Source organism: Urocampus carinirostris, chromosome 5 (genome assembly GCF_059441175.1).
Source record: "Urocampus carinirostris isolate Australia breed hairy pipefish chromosome 5, RoL_Ucar_1.0, whole genome shotgun sequence".
NCBI classification, from domain to species: Eukaryota; Metazoa; Chordata; class Actinopteri; order Syngnathiformes; family Syngnathidae; genus Urocampus; species Urocampus carinirostris.
This window is the reverse complement of record NC_142353.1, coordinates 2,754,199-2,769,744: the sequence shown is the minus strand read 5'-3', so window position 1 is coordinate 2,769,744 and position 15,546 is coordinate 2,754,199. Positions and strand designations below refer to the sequence as shown.

At 39.2% G+C, this 15,546-nt stretch overlaps 1 protein-coding gene and 1 long non-coding RNA gene across 4 annotated transcripts in view; both read right to left on the bottom strand.

The window, feature by feature from the left end:
* Window positions 1-15,546, bottom strand: part of LOC148364968 (uncharacterized) — a 253,508-nt gene that overhangs the window by 183,672 nt on the left and 54,290 nt on the right. The gene's annotated exons all lie outside the window — the stretch shown is intronic.
* igsf9b (immunoglobulin superfamily, member 9b) overlaps window positions 1-15,546 on the bottom strand; it is a 70,589-nt gene that overhangs the window by 25,174 nt on the left and 29,869 nt on the right. For all 3 annotated transcript variants that reach the window (XM_088335330.1, XM_088335332.1, XM_088335331.1), the window contains exons 4-5: window positions 1,215-1,361; window positions 82-233 (exon numbers count right to left, since the gene is read on the bottom strand). In XM_088335330.1, coding sequence (XP_088191456.1) covers window positions 82-233; window positions 1,215-1,361 — 299 coding nt within the window. The remainder of the gene's footprint in view (window positions 1-81; window positions 234-1,214; window positions 1,362-15,546) is intronic.

Below are 15,546 nucleotides of genomic sequence, written 5' to 3'. Positions count from 1 at the left end.
GTTGGATAAGAAAGAAAAATATGGTCAGTAATAGACAAACAATTTTTAATCAAATTTAATCTAATGAGTTGTTTTCCTCACTTTGATTTTCTCATGCTTCTCAACGGGACTATCGTCTTTGTGCCAAACGACAGTCGGGCGAGGGTTCCCATGAGCCCCGCAGCTTAGCATCAGAGAGTCTCCGAGCAAAACCTCCACAAAACTTGGTGGTGTCTTGATAAACACAGGTGGAGCTGAAATAATCACAAAACGGATGAAAAAGGAATATTTTTTACATGGAGGTTTGTTTCATATGAAAATAAGATTAAATGGTTTCTTTATCAATGAGATAAGGGGCTACAACTTTTTATTATTAAAATAAGTGAGGAATTGATCGATTATTCTTTCAATAAAAAACATTTTTAATATCCTCCTATATTCAAATATTGAAGTTTTGGACAGATAGAAAAATAGTGCACAAAACAACAGGATATTCCAGAATATTAAACGATAAGAAAATCCAACTGTATGTCAAATAACTTAACAATAAACAAAAAATAAATTTAAATGTATGCTATACATGTGTAAGACACTAATTTCCAAGTCCAAAATCAAGAGCCTTCAGCTGGTACAAAATGCTGCAGCGAGGCTTTTAACTAAGACAAGAAAGTTTGATCACATTACCCTGATTTTAGCTAACCTGCATTGGCTCCCTGTTAGCTTAAGGTGTTGGTAGGCTACAAAGTATGCATGGACTGACTCTATCATATCTTTCAGATGATGGCATTATCGTGTGTTTTGGAGTAAATATTTTACATACAGTTTATTTTACTGGATAGTCCTTGAAGTAACAATTCCATGTTTGCCAACATTCAACTCATCAGCTGACTTCCAAGGGGACTTATTGGTGAGCTATGCCAGCTTTATAGTTTTCAGGTATCTTGATGAAGACTGAGGGTTATGTTTCTGTGATGAGCAAATTTTGAAATGGTTACCGGTGACATCATACAGACACGTATTTAATTATCAACAGTGCGACGGCACACCAGGGTGAAAACTTCTGAATGAAGTTCCACCTCTTTGAAGGTTTGTGCTCATGATTGATTAACACATCAGATAGAAAAGTTCTGTTTGTTGGTACCCTTTAGCCTGTCTATGGTGTCAACAACCAAAGTGACAGTGAAGAGCAAGCAAATGAGCATCATTTATTTTTCCAGAACCCTGCAGTGCTGCACCTGTGATGGAGAGGAAAGTCCACGTGCCGTTTTGGAAATCGTCCGTTTTGCTGTCCAGTAGCAGGATGCGGCACTCGAACCAGCCTTCATCCTCCAGGGTCAGACGTTCCACCAGCAGGGAGGCGCCTCGGGTCAGGGAGACCCTCCCTGAGAGAGAAGGGGGTAGGAGGGGACAGTTAGTGAGCTCAGGGGGGGAGAGTGTCATAGTCAGCACATGGGGGGGGGGGGGGGGGGTGTTGCTTCCAGTGTTACACAGATCATTACACAAAGGCCTTAGCCACTCTCATAAAATGTATGTTTTCAGGCAAACGGTGGCGCTCCTGATATTTGTAAGGTATAAACATTCATGTCATCGGGTGAGGTAGCAGAGATGGTAAAACAATAAGAGGAATCACTGTATTACAAATTTGATTTCCTTATTAAAGTGGGGTGGAACCATTATCTTTCCAAAATCCAATTTAATGTCAAGTCACATTTCATGTAGTCCCACCCTTTTGAACACAATTTCAAGGCATGATCTGTGACACATGGATAACATGTGTAGAATTGATAATATGTTATCATCATAACTGTTATTAAGTGTTGTTATCGCTATTGTTGTTATTATTGTCGTTTTATTAGTTTCTGAACGATATTAAGTGATTAGTAGCACAATAGAGTTAATGTATGGGTAAAATTAATAGTTATTATTATTATGATGATAATAATAATTATTACAACTATTATGTGACTATCACTGTTGTCATTATTATTATCATCATCTGTATCCAAAAATTGTTGGTTAGCAGAAACCTCATACCGAGATGGGTCAAACTAAAAATTAAGCTTGTTAATTTTTTTATAACTGCTATTGTGATTAATATTTTTGTTGTTGTTATTGTTATTTTTGTTATTATAATCATCATTATCAGCTATATGATTATTCCTATTGTTTTTGTTGTACGTTGTTATTGTTATTTTGTTGTGGTCACCACTATACCGTGCAAAATCATTACAATCTAGAGCTTTATTTATGAATAAAACAATAGGTTGAATAGATATGTTGGTGATGATGGTGAAAACTAAACGAAAATGGAGATAGAATTACATAGAAATAGCTTTTAGTAAGAACACAAAACAAACACTACATTTCTCTGTAACGAGTACTGTAACACATTAATAATAACATAAACGTACGCAATTGCCGTTACTATGTAAAGTGTTACTGCGTTACTACCGTATTTTCCGCACTATATGGCGCACCATGTTATAAGGCGCACCTTCAATGAATGATATATTTTAAAACGTATGCCATACATAAGACGCACCCCATTATAAGGCGCTATAAGTGCATGCTGGTTTAAGATCAGGTAATTGTGCAATTTTGTAATTGTAATCCTGTGCAGTCCTTCGAGACATTTTTGGGATTAAGGGCTATTTACGGTAAATAAATGTGACGACATGACTACAGTAGAGAATGTAGTTACTTTATGCAACCTCTAGATGTTGCCACGCTCAAGGGAATGTCAACAAAATATTCAAAAAGGTCAAACTTTATTAACAAACAAGCTTTCCACAACTCCATTCACTCCCAAAATAAATAAACAGCCGTTTTATTATTTTCTCTGAGGTAAAGCATTTTCGTGACACATCTTTGAACAACATCGACATATCATTTTATTTTTTGTCCATTTAGTCAACACGCAAAGAAAAAAACGTCTGATACTGTTATTTTAAATGAAACGTTAGTGCAATCGCAATAAGTGACACTCGTAATGTGCAAAAACAACGAGTGCAAAGCAATAACATAATAACTGTAAAATGTAAAACGTAAACACACAAAAGAAAAACAAAGATCACTCTATAAGCTCCTCATCGACGAATCCCTCGAATTCTTCTTCTGCTGTGTTCGAATTGACCATATCTCAGTGAATGGGCCATCCAACACGTCCGGTGTTTTTGTGCCAGCGCTGTTGCCTTCATACGTATAGTTATCGTACTGACACTTCTGCTTGCCGCTCTTTGTTGAACAACCCACTGTTCAAGTGTCTCCTCTAACTCTGGCCATCTTGCTTTATTGCCACGGAAACTTTGTTGAGTTTTCCTTACTTGGCGGAGCTTATCTTCATCCTTTCTCCACTTCCGTACCATCGATTCATTTAAGTTTAACTCTCTCGCTGCCGCTCTATTGCCGTGTTGTGCTGCGTGACTGATCGCTTTGAGTTTAAACTCGGCGTTGTACGCGTGTCTCTTAACAGGAGCCATTTTCTTATACAAATGCACGTATGAAAGAGAATCTCGCTCTCTCTCTCTCTCTCTCTCTCGCTTTCTCTCTCTCTCAAACGTGACATTCTGAATAATTCTGCGTTTGTTTAAGGTAAATTGTGCTTTACATCTTCACCAGTCATAACCCTGGATTCAGACGAATACTGTATTTGTTGAATATGAATTAAGCAGTTTAATGGGGTAGCCATTTTGCCACTTAGTAAACAAATACAACACGAGCCCCGGCAACTACCAATCGTTTAATATTTCCCAGTATGCACAGCGCGAAAAATTGAGTCGGCGGCTGTTTCTCGTAGTTGCGAGACCTTGCGAATTTAATATTGAGCCATATATAAGGCGCACTGTGTTATAAGGCGCATGGTCAGCTTTTGAAAAAAAATAAGACTTTTAGGTGCGCCTTATAGAGCGGAAAATACGGTAATTAAATTCAGATAATTTTTTGTGATGTTTGCAGACAGATTAACATTTTTGCATCACTTATATTGTAACATACACGTCCCGATGCGCTAACGATAATGGGTGAGCATGTTTATACCTACCTACAAAGGTCACCTGTCAAGCACAGAGCATGAGAGCGCAGGATTTGTACTCATGTAGATATTCTCCCTACCGTGAATACTCATATCCAAGGCAAATTTACCACTATACAATGAAATACTCTAATCAAGGAGTCAGCTTATACATATTTGGTTGTGTCACCAGTAGCGAATGGTAGGCAGCACATGGGGACGAGGCCATGGTTTATACAGGAACAACAAACAGACTCACTCAATTCAGGCAAATGTGAGCACAGAATTTATGGTAGAAGTGTGCTGAGTTTTTGCCTTTTTATTTGTAAAATTATTTTGTAATTCACCATGCCTGAAGAAGTAAAAGAAAACGTATTGGACAGAACCCAGAAGTGGAGAAGGAGATCTTCAAGGGGGTTGAAGCCCAGAGACAAAATGGATATGGATTGTCCCGACAAACTGTTTGTTTGCAAAATGTAAAGCCAAGAAATATGAAGAGTTACCTGGTTCCAAAGGTTGGTACACATATTTTCTTCTATTTTGCTTATTATGAGGCTATTTTAAAGCATTTTTAGAGGTTGGCTTCTATGAGAGTATATAATGTAATTTGTAACTATTTATTTTTGGAGTAACGCCCTACTTTTTCGTTTTCGTAGTCTAGAGAGTAACTAAGTTACATTTTTAGATTAAGTAACTATCAACTGTAAGTAATTACTGTTTAACAGTGACTCACCCTAACACTGGGTATGGGTATTGTTGTCTATACCAACCATCGGCAGCCCTTTACTGGCCATATAAAAATCAGAAACTAAAACCATTGGAGGAATAAAAAATTGCCATTATTTATGTGCAACCTTGGGTTATTATTATACAAGGATTTAGAGGTAAGTCGTAAAAAATATTGGCAATTTATTGTAGCTGTAAGATGATTTTGTAAATCAGTGATAAGTGTAATTGGTATCAGTTTTGATGACTTTAAAAGAATTGAGTATTGGTATTGAGTTAACAAAAAGGTATAGAACGTAACTAATATTAATGACAATATAGGTCATATATTCAGATATTAAAGTATGGTCCATAACTTCGAAATAATTGACTTCCTGATACCATCCTCTGGATCAAATATTTATTGCAGCCACTGTCAATCTGCTTGCATGGCGCGTTAACGTATATGTCTCTCTAAGATGCATTTGAATAAACTCTTCTTTTTTTATCTTTTTGGGATTTGAGCTGGCATTTGTACTGTATTTAAAACAGTAATTTTCCTACTTTAACCATTTTCATCCTGGAATAAAAAAAAAACCAGGACCACACGCGTAATATAACTGTCCTCCCTTCCACCTCCTTTCCTCCAGTGTATTCTTCTGCGTGGCCGGAACACTGATGAGAAAAGTAATATAAAAGCAGAGGGACGTGATGAAAACAAAATATATAAAGGCTGTTTGAACTAAGTTGGGCATTGTTGACACATACTTAAAATAGAAAAAAATAATCTTGATTTTTTTCAAGGACAGCTCAAATTACGCAACCCACTTCCAAATATGTTTTTTTTAAGAACACACAAACAATATTAGAATTTCAGCCACTAATAAATAAAAATAACTACTCAGAAAACAGGTGATTAGCGTTTTTTTTTTTTTAATCTCAGGGTACCGGTATCTGGGATGTCATTCATGTAGCAAGCGGCAAAGTTGCCCCCCACTTAGATGAAGAGTAAGGGTGATTTTACCTTGATTTTGCAAATACAGACGAACGGAATCTCATTTCTAGTATAGTGAGGGTCGCATAGGAAAATACTTTTTTTGTATTGATAAGTTTCTGCTTGGTGATATTATCCACAAGTATAATATTAGTTTTTATCGCTATGCAGACGGTACACAAGTGTATCTGCCACTGGAGAGAACCGCTCTGTTAAGTCTAAGAAATTTGGAGGCCTGCCTTACTGAGCTTCTAATGTCCACGCATGTTCACACCCATTTTAATTTTCGCTCTTTAAAAATTCTAGGACACATTATTCGACTTTTCTTTAACTTTATAAAAAATCTCTCCCTTTTGGGCTTTTAAACGTGATCTGTCGGTTGCCTGGTGACTAGAGCCCAAAGTTACCCCCTCCCCAATTTCCATCCTTTTATTCAGTCCCTCAATGAACTCTTTTTTTTTTTTTACCCCTTCAATCTCAGCCCTTTAAACGGCAGGTGGGTGTGTGCAAAGGAGGAGGGGCAAACACGTACGTTGTTCGCACCGGGCAAAGGCAAAAGCAGTTTGAAAGTAAACAGAGTCAATATTGGAACATTCCAAGCATCATGTCTTGTTTCCAAGTAAAAAACATGGTGGCCTGTAGGCTCATAACAAAGCTTGTTTATTTCTTGTTTTTTTCATGCAAAATACTGAAACTGAATATTTTTCTTTAACCTTTTGAAAAAGCACCTAAGATCATATTTGAAACCAGACAACAGAGTCAGTGAATGCAGGATATTTTTTTTTTTTTTTTAAAAGAGCCGAATAACCTTGAAGCAAGTATTGCACAAAGCAAAGGAACATAATATCTTCACTATTGACTTCCCGTCACAAAGCATCGTCTGGGCCAGAGCCCAAAAGCTATGCAATTCGTTTAACTTTAGACATGGCCCCAAGACAGGGCGAAACACACGCTGAGAGTATGGACAAGCAACAATGGCTTATAATTAACCCCACATTCCAGTCTGGGGTTGTTGCTGTGCTTAATGGTCACATTTAATGATTGACTAAACTCTGTCAAGCCTTGGCTGGACAATACGCTTCTCTGAGATGCTCCATCAAACAAATGTCTGGAATCCCAGGTCAGATTTGGATAAACAAGGAATTTTAAGGCTTTTTATTTAAGCACAAAATTTAAAAAAACATCAACACATTAATCATTAATCAACAAAAGGACACAATAAATTATTTGCACAAAAAAATAAAAATAAAAAAATGAAATGAAATGATCTGCATTTATATAGCGCTTTTCAAGTCAATGACTTCCCAAAGCGCTTTACATTGTGCTTCACATTTCCCAATAGCGGCCGTGATCTGTGCAGCCATGTAAGACGCTAACCTGCTTATTGGGGCTTCAATGTCTTACCCAAGGACACTTCGACATGTAACACGGACAAGCCGGGATTCGAACTGGGATCCCTTAATCCTAAAACGATCGCTCTACTTCCTGAGCTACTGCCGCTAATCTAGTAAGGTAAAATAAATGAACTGTACATTATATGAAGGGGTTTTTGGTCAAATATGTGTCCGAATCTACTCATCACTACAATGTTCTTTGGATTGTATGCTATTTATGTGGGGTTTCCAGCTAATATCATGGCTAATAATCACTCTGAGAAACTTATTTTTTTCTATTTCAAAATTACCTCTATTTGTTTTTCAAAGTATTTTGGGTTTACCATAACATTTTTTGATACGTTTGATATAGTGTTTTATCAATAAAATACAATACATTTCATAAACATGTGCCCAGAGCTTTTAAGTGCCTAGCTCTATTCCGTTTTGCTTGCATGGAAGACATTCAAAATCAGAACAAAAAAAACAAAACAAGGCCTTACCCACAAAAGGGAAATTTTAAAACAAATAAAATGACATTGGAAAATTATAGTAGGATTGCTAGTGACTCCCATAACATGTAATACCAAAATAAACACTTGGTACATTAATATTCTTTATTATCTTTATCCAAAATATGTATATTATATTATTTTCAAAACTGATGTGATTTAGAGACATCTTAATGGTTCCATAAATGAATACCTTTTCAGGAGGTACAATGGCTTTTAAATGTTAGGTGAGTATAATGGACCTTGAAGGTATGGATTCCCCTGTTTGCTCTGTGTAGAAAAAACTGCTGAATATTTTGAGAGTTGGTGCTTTTTATACTAATAAAAAAGATTTAAATTTCACTAGATCTTTACATTTTACATTGGATTTCATAAACAGTTCATCTGTATGTTTTTTTATACCCAGCATTATGCACAATCCTAATAGCTTCTGTAATCGAACAAGCGATTCTATATTGTTCTCATGTGTATTTCCCCAAATCTCTACAATAATCTAGTAAGGTAAAATAAATGAACTGTACATTATATGAAGGGGTTTTGGTCAAATATGTGTCCGAATCTACTCATCACTACAATGTTCTTTGGATTGTATGCTATTTATGTGGGGTTTCCAGCTAATATCATGGCTAATAATCACTCTGAGAAACTTATTTTTTTCTATTTCAAAATTACCTCTATTTGTATTTCAAAGTATTTTGGGTTTACCATAACATTTTTTGATACGTTTGATATAGTGTTTTATCAAACCATTCCATTACTTTGTTCTATGGTCATTTCTGCGTGAAATTCCACTAAATTTGTACCCAATGTAATCCAAAAATGAGGTAACTAATTATCAATTTCTCATGCAACCTGGGATACAATTGAATGTATTCTGATTGAGGAAAAAGGTTCACAACAACAAAAATAATGTAATCCCCTGTGCTCAACAGCCATTAAAAAAGTGAGGTGTGGATTCAGAGTCACATAGTAACATGATGATTTTTAAATTTTGCTGCACAACGTTTCATTTAACCCTTGATTAACCCTTTTCTGTTTCCTCCCTTTTTTCCATCACTACAAAGGGATGACAGCCCCCACACGGCATTCTCGCCTGTTACCATAGTGACGAAACCAAGGGACACCCGGACAGTAGGTTTAGATTTGAATTCAGTTGCTGTAGAAACATGGGCGTATGGATAGAGGAGCATTGAAGGTCGCAGGGGCCAAATTGGTAAAATTGCACAAAGAGAAAACACATGTTTGGTCTCAAAACGGCAACACTTGGAGGCGCATAAAAAGAGAAGGGAAAAAAAAAAGAGGAATTCATTTTCTACTCAGCCCAGAGCCAAACAAAGGGCCAACACTGAGTGATAAATGTTCCTTTTTTTCACGTATTAAGCCTTAGTCTCTGAACTTGAACGCAAAGTGGCTTTTGGCAGGAGCTCAGCTATGATATATGCCCGTTACCTACGGGCTGATACCCACAAAAAAGAAAAGAAAAAAGGAAATACTCCAAAATGGCCGCTAACAATCATCAATCATGTGAGTTGAACAACGACCGAGGAAGTGTATGTGAGGTTATGGAGAGGTGACTCAAATTGTGGGCATCAATAACTCACTGACAGCCAATAGGAGGTGAACCCTATTGACCTCGATGCTTCGCAACTCCCCCTCAGTCGCATACATCATTCCCTCTGCTTTAAGGAACAAACATCATTAGAAAATAAACACACACACACACAAACACAATGTAAATAATGTAGGGCTTAGCAAAGACCTCTGGGGAACTGCATGCGGTATCTCCATTTTTAAATATAGCACAATCTTTTCAGACAAATTAAAAGAATACATTCTCAATCATTGAGTGGGGGCTTGGTGGTAGTCATAAAATGTATCAGTACTTTAACCAATACCAGCTTTATTTTTGACGTACTTGCAATAATGTGGCAGAACAAACTGATTACAAGAAGCAACTTTCAACGAAGCAGAAACGTTTAAGGTGGATTCCTATTTATCCATTGGCATTATTGTGTTCTCTGGAGTAACTCTTGTACACGGTTTGATGCAGTCAAGCTGAAGAAGGAGTCTTATCGGGCCCTCCTGGCCTGTGGGACTCTAAGCAGCTGGCAGGTATCAACCGGCCAAGCAGAATGCAGCTTCGGCAGTTGCTGAGGCAAAAACTCGGGCATCGGAGGAGTTTGGCATGGCCATAAAAAGCGACTTCAGAGCGACTTCCAGGAAATTCTGGTCCACCATCCAGCGCCTTAGGGGGGGAAGCGGTGTTCCATCAAAACTGTGTAAAGTGGCAATGGGGCGCTGCTGACCTCGACATGGGACGTCGTGAATCGGAGGGCAGAGTGCTTCGAAGACCTCCTCAATTCCACCGACACGTCTTCCTCTGATGAAGCAAAGCCAGGGGACTCTGAGTGGGCTCTCATATCTCTGGGATTGAAGTCACTGAGGTGGTCAAAAAGCTCCTAGGTGGCAAGGCCCCAGAGTCTGTCAGGAAGTCGATTCTTGTATTCAAGAGGAGCAGTATGTTTTTTTTTCCCGGCCGTGAAACAGTGGACCAGCTCTACACACTCTGCAGAGTCCTTGAGGGTGCATAAGAGTTTGCCTATCTGGTCGACATGTGTTTGGTGGACTTGATGAAGGCATTTGACCATGTTCCTCTGCAAGCCCTCTGATGCTTAGGGAGTATGGGGTACCGCACAGTCTGTGCAGTTTCCTGGATGCCCGGTGCCAGAGTCTGGTCTATATTGCCAGCAGTAAGTCAGATTTGTTTCCAGTGTTCTTCTTCACAGATTCTGTTCATAACTTTTATGGACAGAATTTCTAGGCGCAGCCTTGGTGGGGAATGTTATTGTATAGTGACTTGTTATTGTTATTGTATAGTGACTTGTTTACCTGACTGTTCAGCTGTTCCTCTTGCACTCTTTGCACTTCTGTATAGTACTCATAGCTATAATTATTTAGTATATTATTTCGTATTTCAATACTCCAACTCAATACTACATATTTATATCTGTACATTCAAGGAAACTGTGTGGGTCAGATGTATCGACATTTTGTTCTGTATACATGTGTACAAGAATGACAATAAAGTATATCTGAATCTGAATCTCTGAATCTGAAGCGGTACTGTTTGGGGGCCTCAGCATTGCACTCTGCTTTTTTTGCATATGATAAGGTGAAGTGATCTTCAGATCTCAGTGGAGCGATTCACAGCCGAGTGTGAAGCGGGCGGGATGAAGATCAGCACGTACAAGTCAGAGACCATGGTAATCAGCCGAAAAATGGTGGCATGCTCCTTCCGGGTTGGGGATGAGATCCTGCTCCATGTGGAAGAGATCAAGTATCTTGGGGCCTTGTTTACGAGTGAGGGTCAGATGGAATGGGAGATCGTCAGACGGGGCTGTGCAGTGCCTGCCGTCATGTGGAGAGTCCAAATGATGGCAGGTCTGTCGTGGTAAAGAAGGAGCTGAGCCGAAAGGCAAAGCTCTCGATTTACCGGTCGATCTACTTTCCTACCCTAACCTATGGCCATGAACTATGGGTTATGACCGAAAGAACACGATCACGGATACAAGTGGCTGAAATGATTTCCTCCGCAAGGTGGCTGGGCTCTCCCTCTGAAATAAGGTGAGATGCTCAGTCATCCGGAATGGAATCTTCTGTAGAGCCACTGCTCCTCCGCATTGATAGGAGCCAGTTGAGGTGGCTCAGGCATCTGATAAGGATGCCTCCTGGATGCCTCCCTCGGGAGTTGTTCCAGGCATGTCCCACGGTAGGACGACCGAGGGCACGCTGGATAGACTCTGTCTCACGGCTGGCCTGGGAACGATTCAGGAACCGGTCGGATCAGATGGAAGAGTGGCTGGAGATAGGGAGATCTGGGCTTCCCTGTTGAGGCTGCTCCCCCCGTGACCCGACCCTGGATAAGCGGAAAATAATGGGTTGATGTATTATATGGATTGTCCTTGATGTAAGAATTATATGTATATTTTATGTTGACAATATCTGTTTATTACTTGCCATCATGTAGGTTTTAAATCAGGGGATGGTGTAATAATAGTCTGTGGTTTGCAATAATCTGTGGTCAGTGCAGCCCTTTGAGACTCTTTGTGATTAAGGGCTATACAAATAAACATGACTTGACTTGACTTTGGCTGTGTCTTGTGGAACTGCAAATACCAAAATCTTTAATCCAAATAACTTGAGTGCATAATTTTGATTACTTTTTGGGTTATTCTTTTCTCGACAATATTTTCTTCTTTAGGACTTCATTAGTCTCAATCAAGAGTCTCAAACAGTTTTGAAGCAGAGAGCTACTTTTTGTTAATAATTAGCACAAAGGGCTACCTGTTTGCTATGCATTTCTAAATAAAAATTAAACGCACGTCATCGCACATTAGCTCAGGAGGCAGAGCGATCTTGGGATCAAGAGATCGCAGGTTCAATTCCCGGCTCCTCTGTGTTATATGTCGAAGTGTCCTTGGGAATGACACTGAATCCATAATGCCCCCGATAGCTGGTAGTTGCCTTGCATGGCTCACACTGCTATCGGTTAGTTGGTGTGTAAAAGGGATAGTGTAAAGCGCTTTGGGAGGTCTTAATTTACTTGAAAAGCGTTACATAAATGCAGACCATTTACATTTACAAAAAACATATGGGAAACACCAAAGGGAGACTAAGCCTGAGCAATGTCCTACATATATACTGGACTGTCTCAGAAAATTAGAATATTGTGATAAAGTTCTTTATTTTCTGTAATGCAATTAAAAAAACAAAAATGTCATACATTCTGGATTCATTACACATCAACTTAACTATTTCAAGCCTTTTATTATTTGAATATTGCTGATTTTGGCTTACAGCTGAAAAAAACTCAAAAATCCTATCTCAAAATATTAGAATACTTCCTCAGACCAAGTAAAAAAATAATTTTATAACAGCAAAACAATCAAACATTTGAAAATGTCCATTGATGCACTCAGTACTTGGTTGGGAATCCTTTTGCACGGATTACTGCATCAATCCGGCGTGGCATGGAGGCAATCAGCCTGTGGCATTACTGAGGTGTTATTGATGCCCAGGATGCTTCGATAGCGGCCTTCAGCTCATTTGCATTTGTAGGTCTGGTGTCTTTCATCTTCTTCTTAACTATACCCCACAAATTCTCGATGGGGTTCAGGTCAGGGGAATTAGCAGGCCAATCAAGGACAGTGATGCCATGGTCAGTGCACCAGTTACTGGTGGTTTTGGCACTGTGGGCAGGTGCCAGATCATGCTGGAAAATGAAATCCTCATCTCCATAGAGCTTTTCAGCAGATGGAAGCATGTAGTGCTCTAAAATCTCTTGGTACACAGTTGCATTTACTCTGGACTTGATGAAACACAGTGGACCAACACCAGCAGCTGACATGGCTCGCCAAACCATTGCTGACTGTGGGAACTTCACACTGGATTTCAAGCAACTTGGATTTTGCTCCTCTCCAGCCTTTCTCCAGACTCTGGCGCCTTGACTTCCAAATGAAATGCAAAACTTGCTTTTGTCTGAAAAGAGGACTTTGGACCACTCTGCAACTGTCCAGTGCTTCTTCTCCATAGCCCAAGTCAGACGCTTCTTCCGTTGTCTTGAGTTCAGAAGTGGCTTGACCATGGGAATACGGCTATTGTAGCCCATTTCCCGGACACGTCTGTGAACTGTGGCTTTTGATACCTGGACTCCAGCTTCAGCCCACTGTCTTTGAAGCTCCCTCAAATTCTGGAAGCGGCTCTTTTTCACAATTTTGTTAAGGCTGCGGTCATCTCTCTTGGTTGTGCAGCGTTTCCGGCCACATTTTTCCCTTCCAACAGACTTTTTGTGGATATGCTTTGAAACTGCACTCTGTGAACAGCCTGCTCTTTGAGAAATTTCTTTTTGTGTCTTACCCTCCTGATGGTCCTCTGGACAGCAGACAGATCAGCAGTCTTCCCCATACTAGTGATTTAGTTTACTGAACCAAGCTGAGTGTTTTTAAGGCTCAGGAAACCCTCGCAAGGTGTTTCGAGTTAATTAGATGATTCAGGTGATTAGTTGAATAGCCTACTTGTATACTTTTTCATGATATTCTAATATTTTGAGATAGGATTTTTGAGTTTTCTTAAGCTGTAAGCCAAATTCAGCAATATTCAAATAATAAAAGGCTTGAAATAGTTCAGTTGATGTGTAATGAATCCAGAATGTATGACATTTTTGTTTTTTTAATTGCATTACAGAAAATAAAGAACTTTATCACAATATTCTAATTTTCTGAGACAGTCCAGTATTTACCTATGTATTATGAGTTCCATATGGTGGGCAACATAGAGTGATAAGTATGATTCCTATAATAGTACATTTCCCCACCCTTTTTTTTTAATTTCAGGCATCTTGAGAATGTTGTCGCGAAAAGATGAGATCATCGTCCAGGCTTCAGCTACGAACCAATCACAGTTTATAAGCTTTTTTAAACACAATTGATCATTACTTGGTCATCTTCATTCGACAGCATTATCAAAATGTATTCCCCCAGAGATTAAGCAAAAAAGGGGGATGTATTTGCTGGATAATTTTTCAAACACAAAAGAATATGTAAGGAAATCCATCCATCCATTATCTGCACCGCTTATCCTCAGTAGGGTCGCGGGGGTGCTGGAGCCCATCCCATCTATCTTCAGGCAGTGGGCAGGGGAGACCCTGAACTGGTTACCAGCCAAACGCAGGGCACACAGGGACAGACAACTCATTCGCTCATTCACTCCCTGGGACAATTTGGACCGGTCGATTAACCTGACAAGCATGTTTTTGGAATGTGGAAGGAAATCGTAGTGCCCGGAGGAAACCCATGCAAGCACGGGGAGAACATGCAAACTCCACACGGGGGTTTGATATCACGACCTCAGAACTGTGCCGCACACGCGCTAAACACTGCGCTGCCGTCCTGCCCTGTAAGAAAATCCTCTGTGTTACATTCAACTTTAAGAAGGAATTACATCCACCTGCTTTTCACCATCTTGTAGCCATTGTGTCCAATGACATTTACATCATAAACCACATAACAGGAGAAGACGCACATAACCAAGAGCATAATCTTCTATTGATTATACTTATGTTCTAATTAATTTTCGTTACCGTTCAGTCACAGGGAAAATGTTGGGTTTCTTATAAAAAAAGTCACTCTTTTTATATCAATTAGTTGTTCAATGTCTGTGTTCTTTTGCAAATAATAATATATTCCTCATGTTGGCCAGTCTCAGACTCACCCTCGCGGGATTTTCTTTACCACTTATTTTTGAAGGCCAGCATCCTGGAGTCATTAGGCCACTGTAGATGTTGGCACTGGTGTTTTGCTAGTACTATTTGACGAAGCTGCTAGTTGAGGATCTGTTATACCTCTATTTCTCAAACTAGAGAGTCTTTTGTACTTACCCCTTTCTTGATTGTGTTCCCACTTCTCTTTCTACTCTGATTGGAGCCTTTTTGTGCTGTTCACTGAAGGAAGTTGTATACACTGTTGTAAGAGATGTTCAGTTTCTTGGCAATTTCTTGCGTGTAATAGCCTTCATTTCTCTAGTTTCTAGGTTTTCTAGTTCTGGCCATTCTGAAAGTTTAATCACACCTGCAAATGTGATGCTCAAGATACTTGACCAGCTCAAAGAAAGATGCGTTGTATAGCTTCTCCAACCAGCTAAACTGTTTTCAGCAGTGCTAACATTGTCGCGTAAGGTTGTTTTTTTTAATCATCTGTTAGCCCCATACTGCCATGAGCAAATATGATGTACTATTAGAACACTGGAGTGTTTGGTTGCAGGAAATGGGCCTCTAAACAGAGATTCAGATTCAGATTCAGATCTACTTTATTGTCATTCTAGTACACGTGTATACAGAACGAAATGTCGATGCATCTGACCCCCACAGTTTCCTTGAATGTACAGATATAAATAATGTTGTATTGTATTTTGGCTACG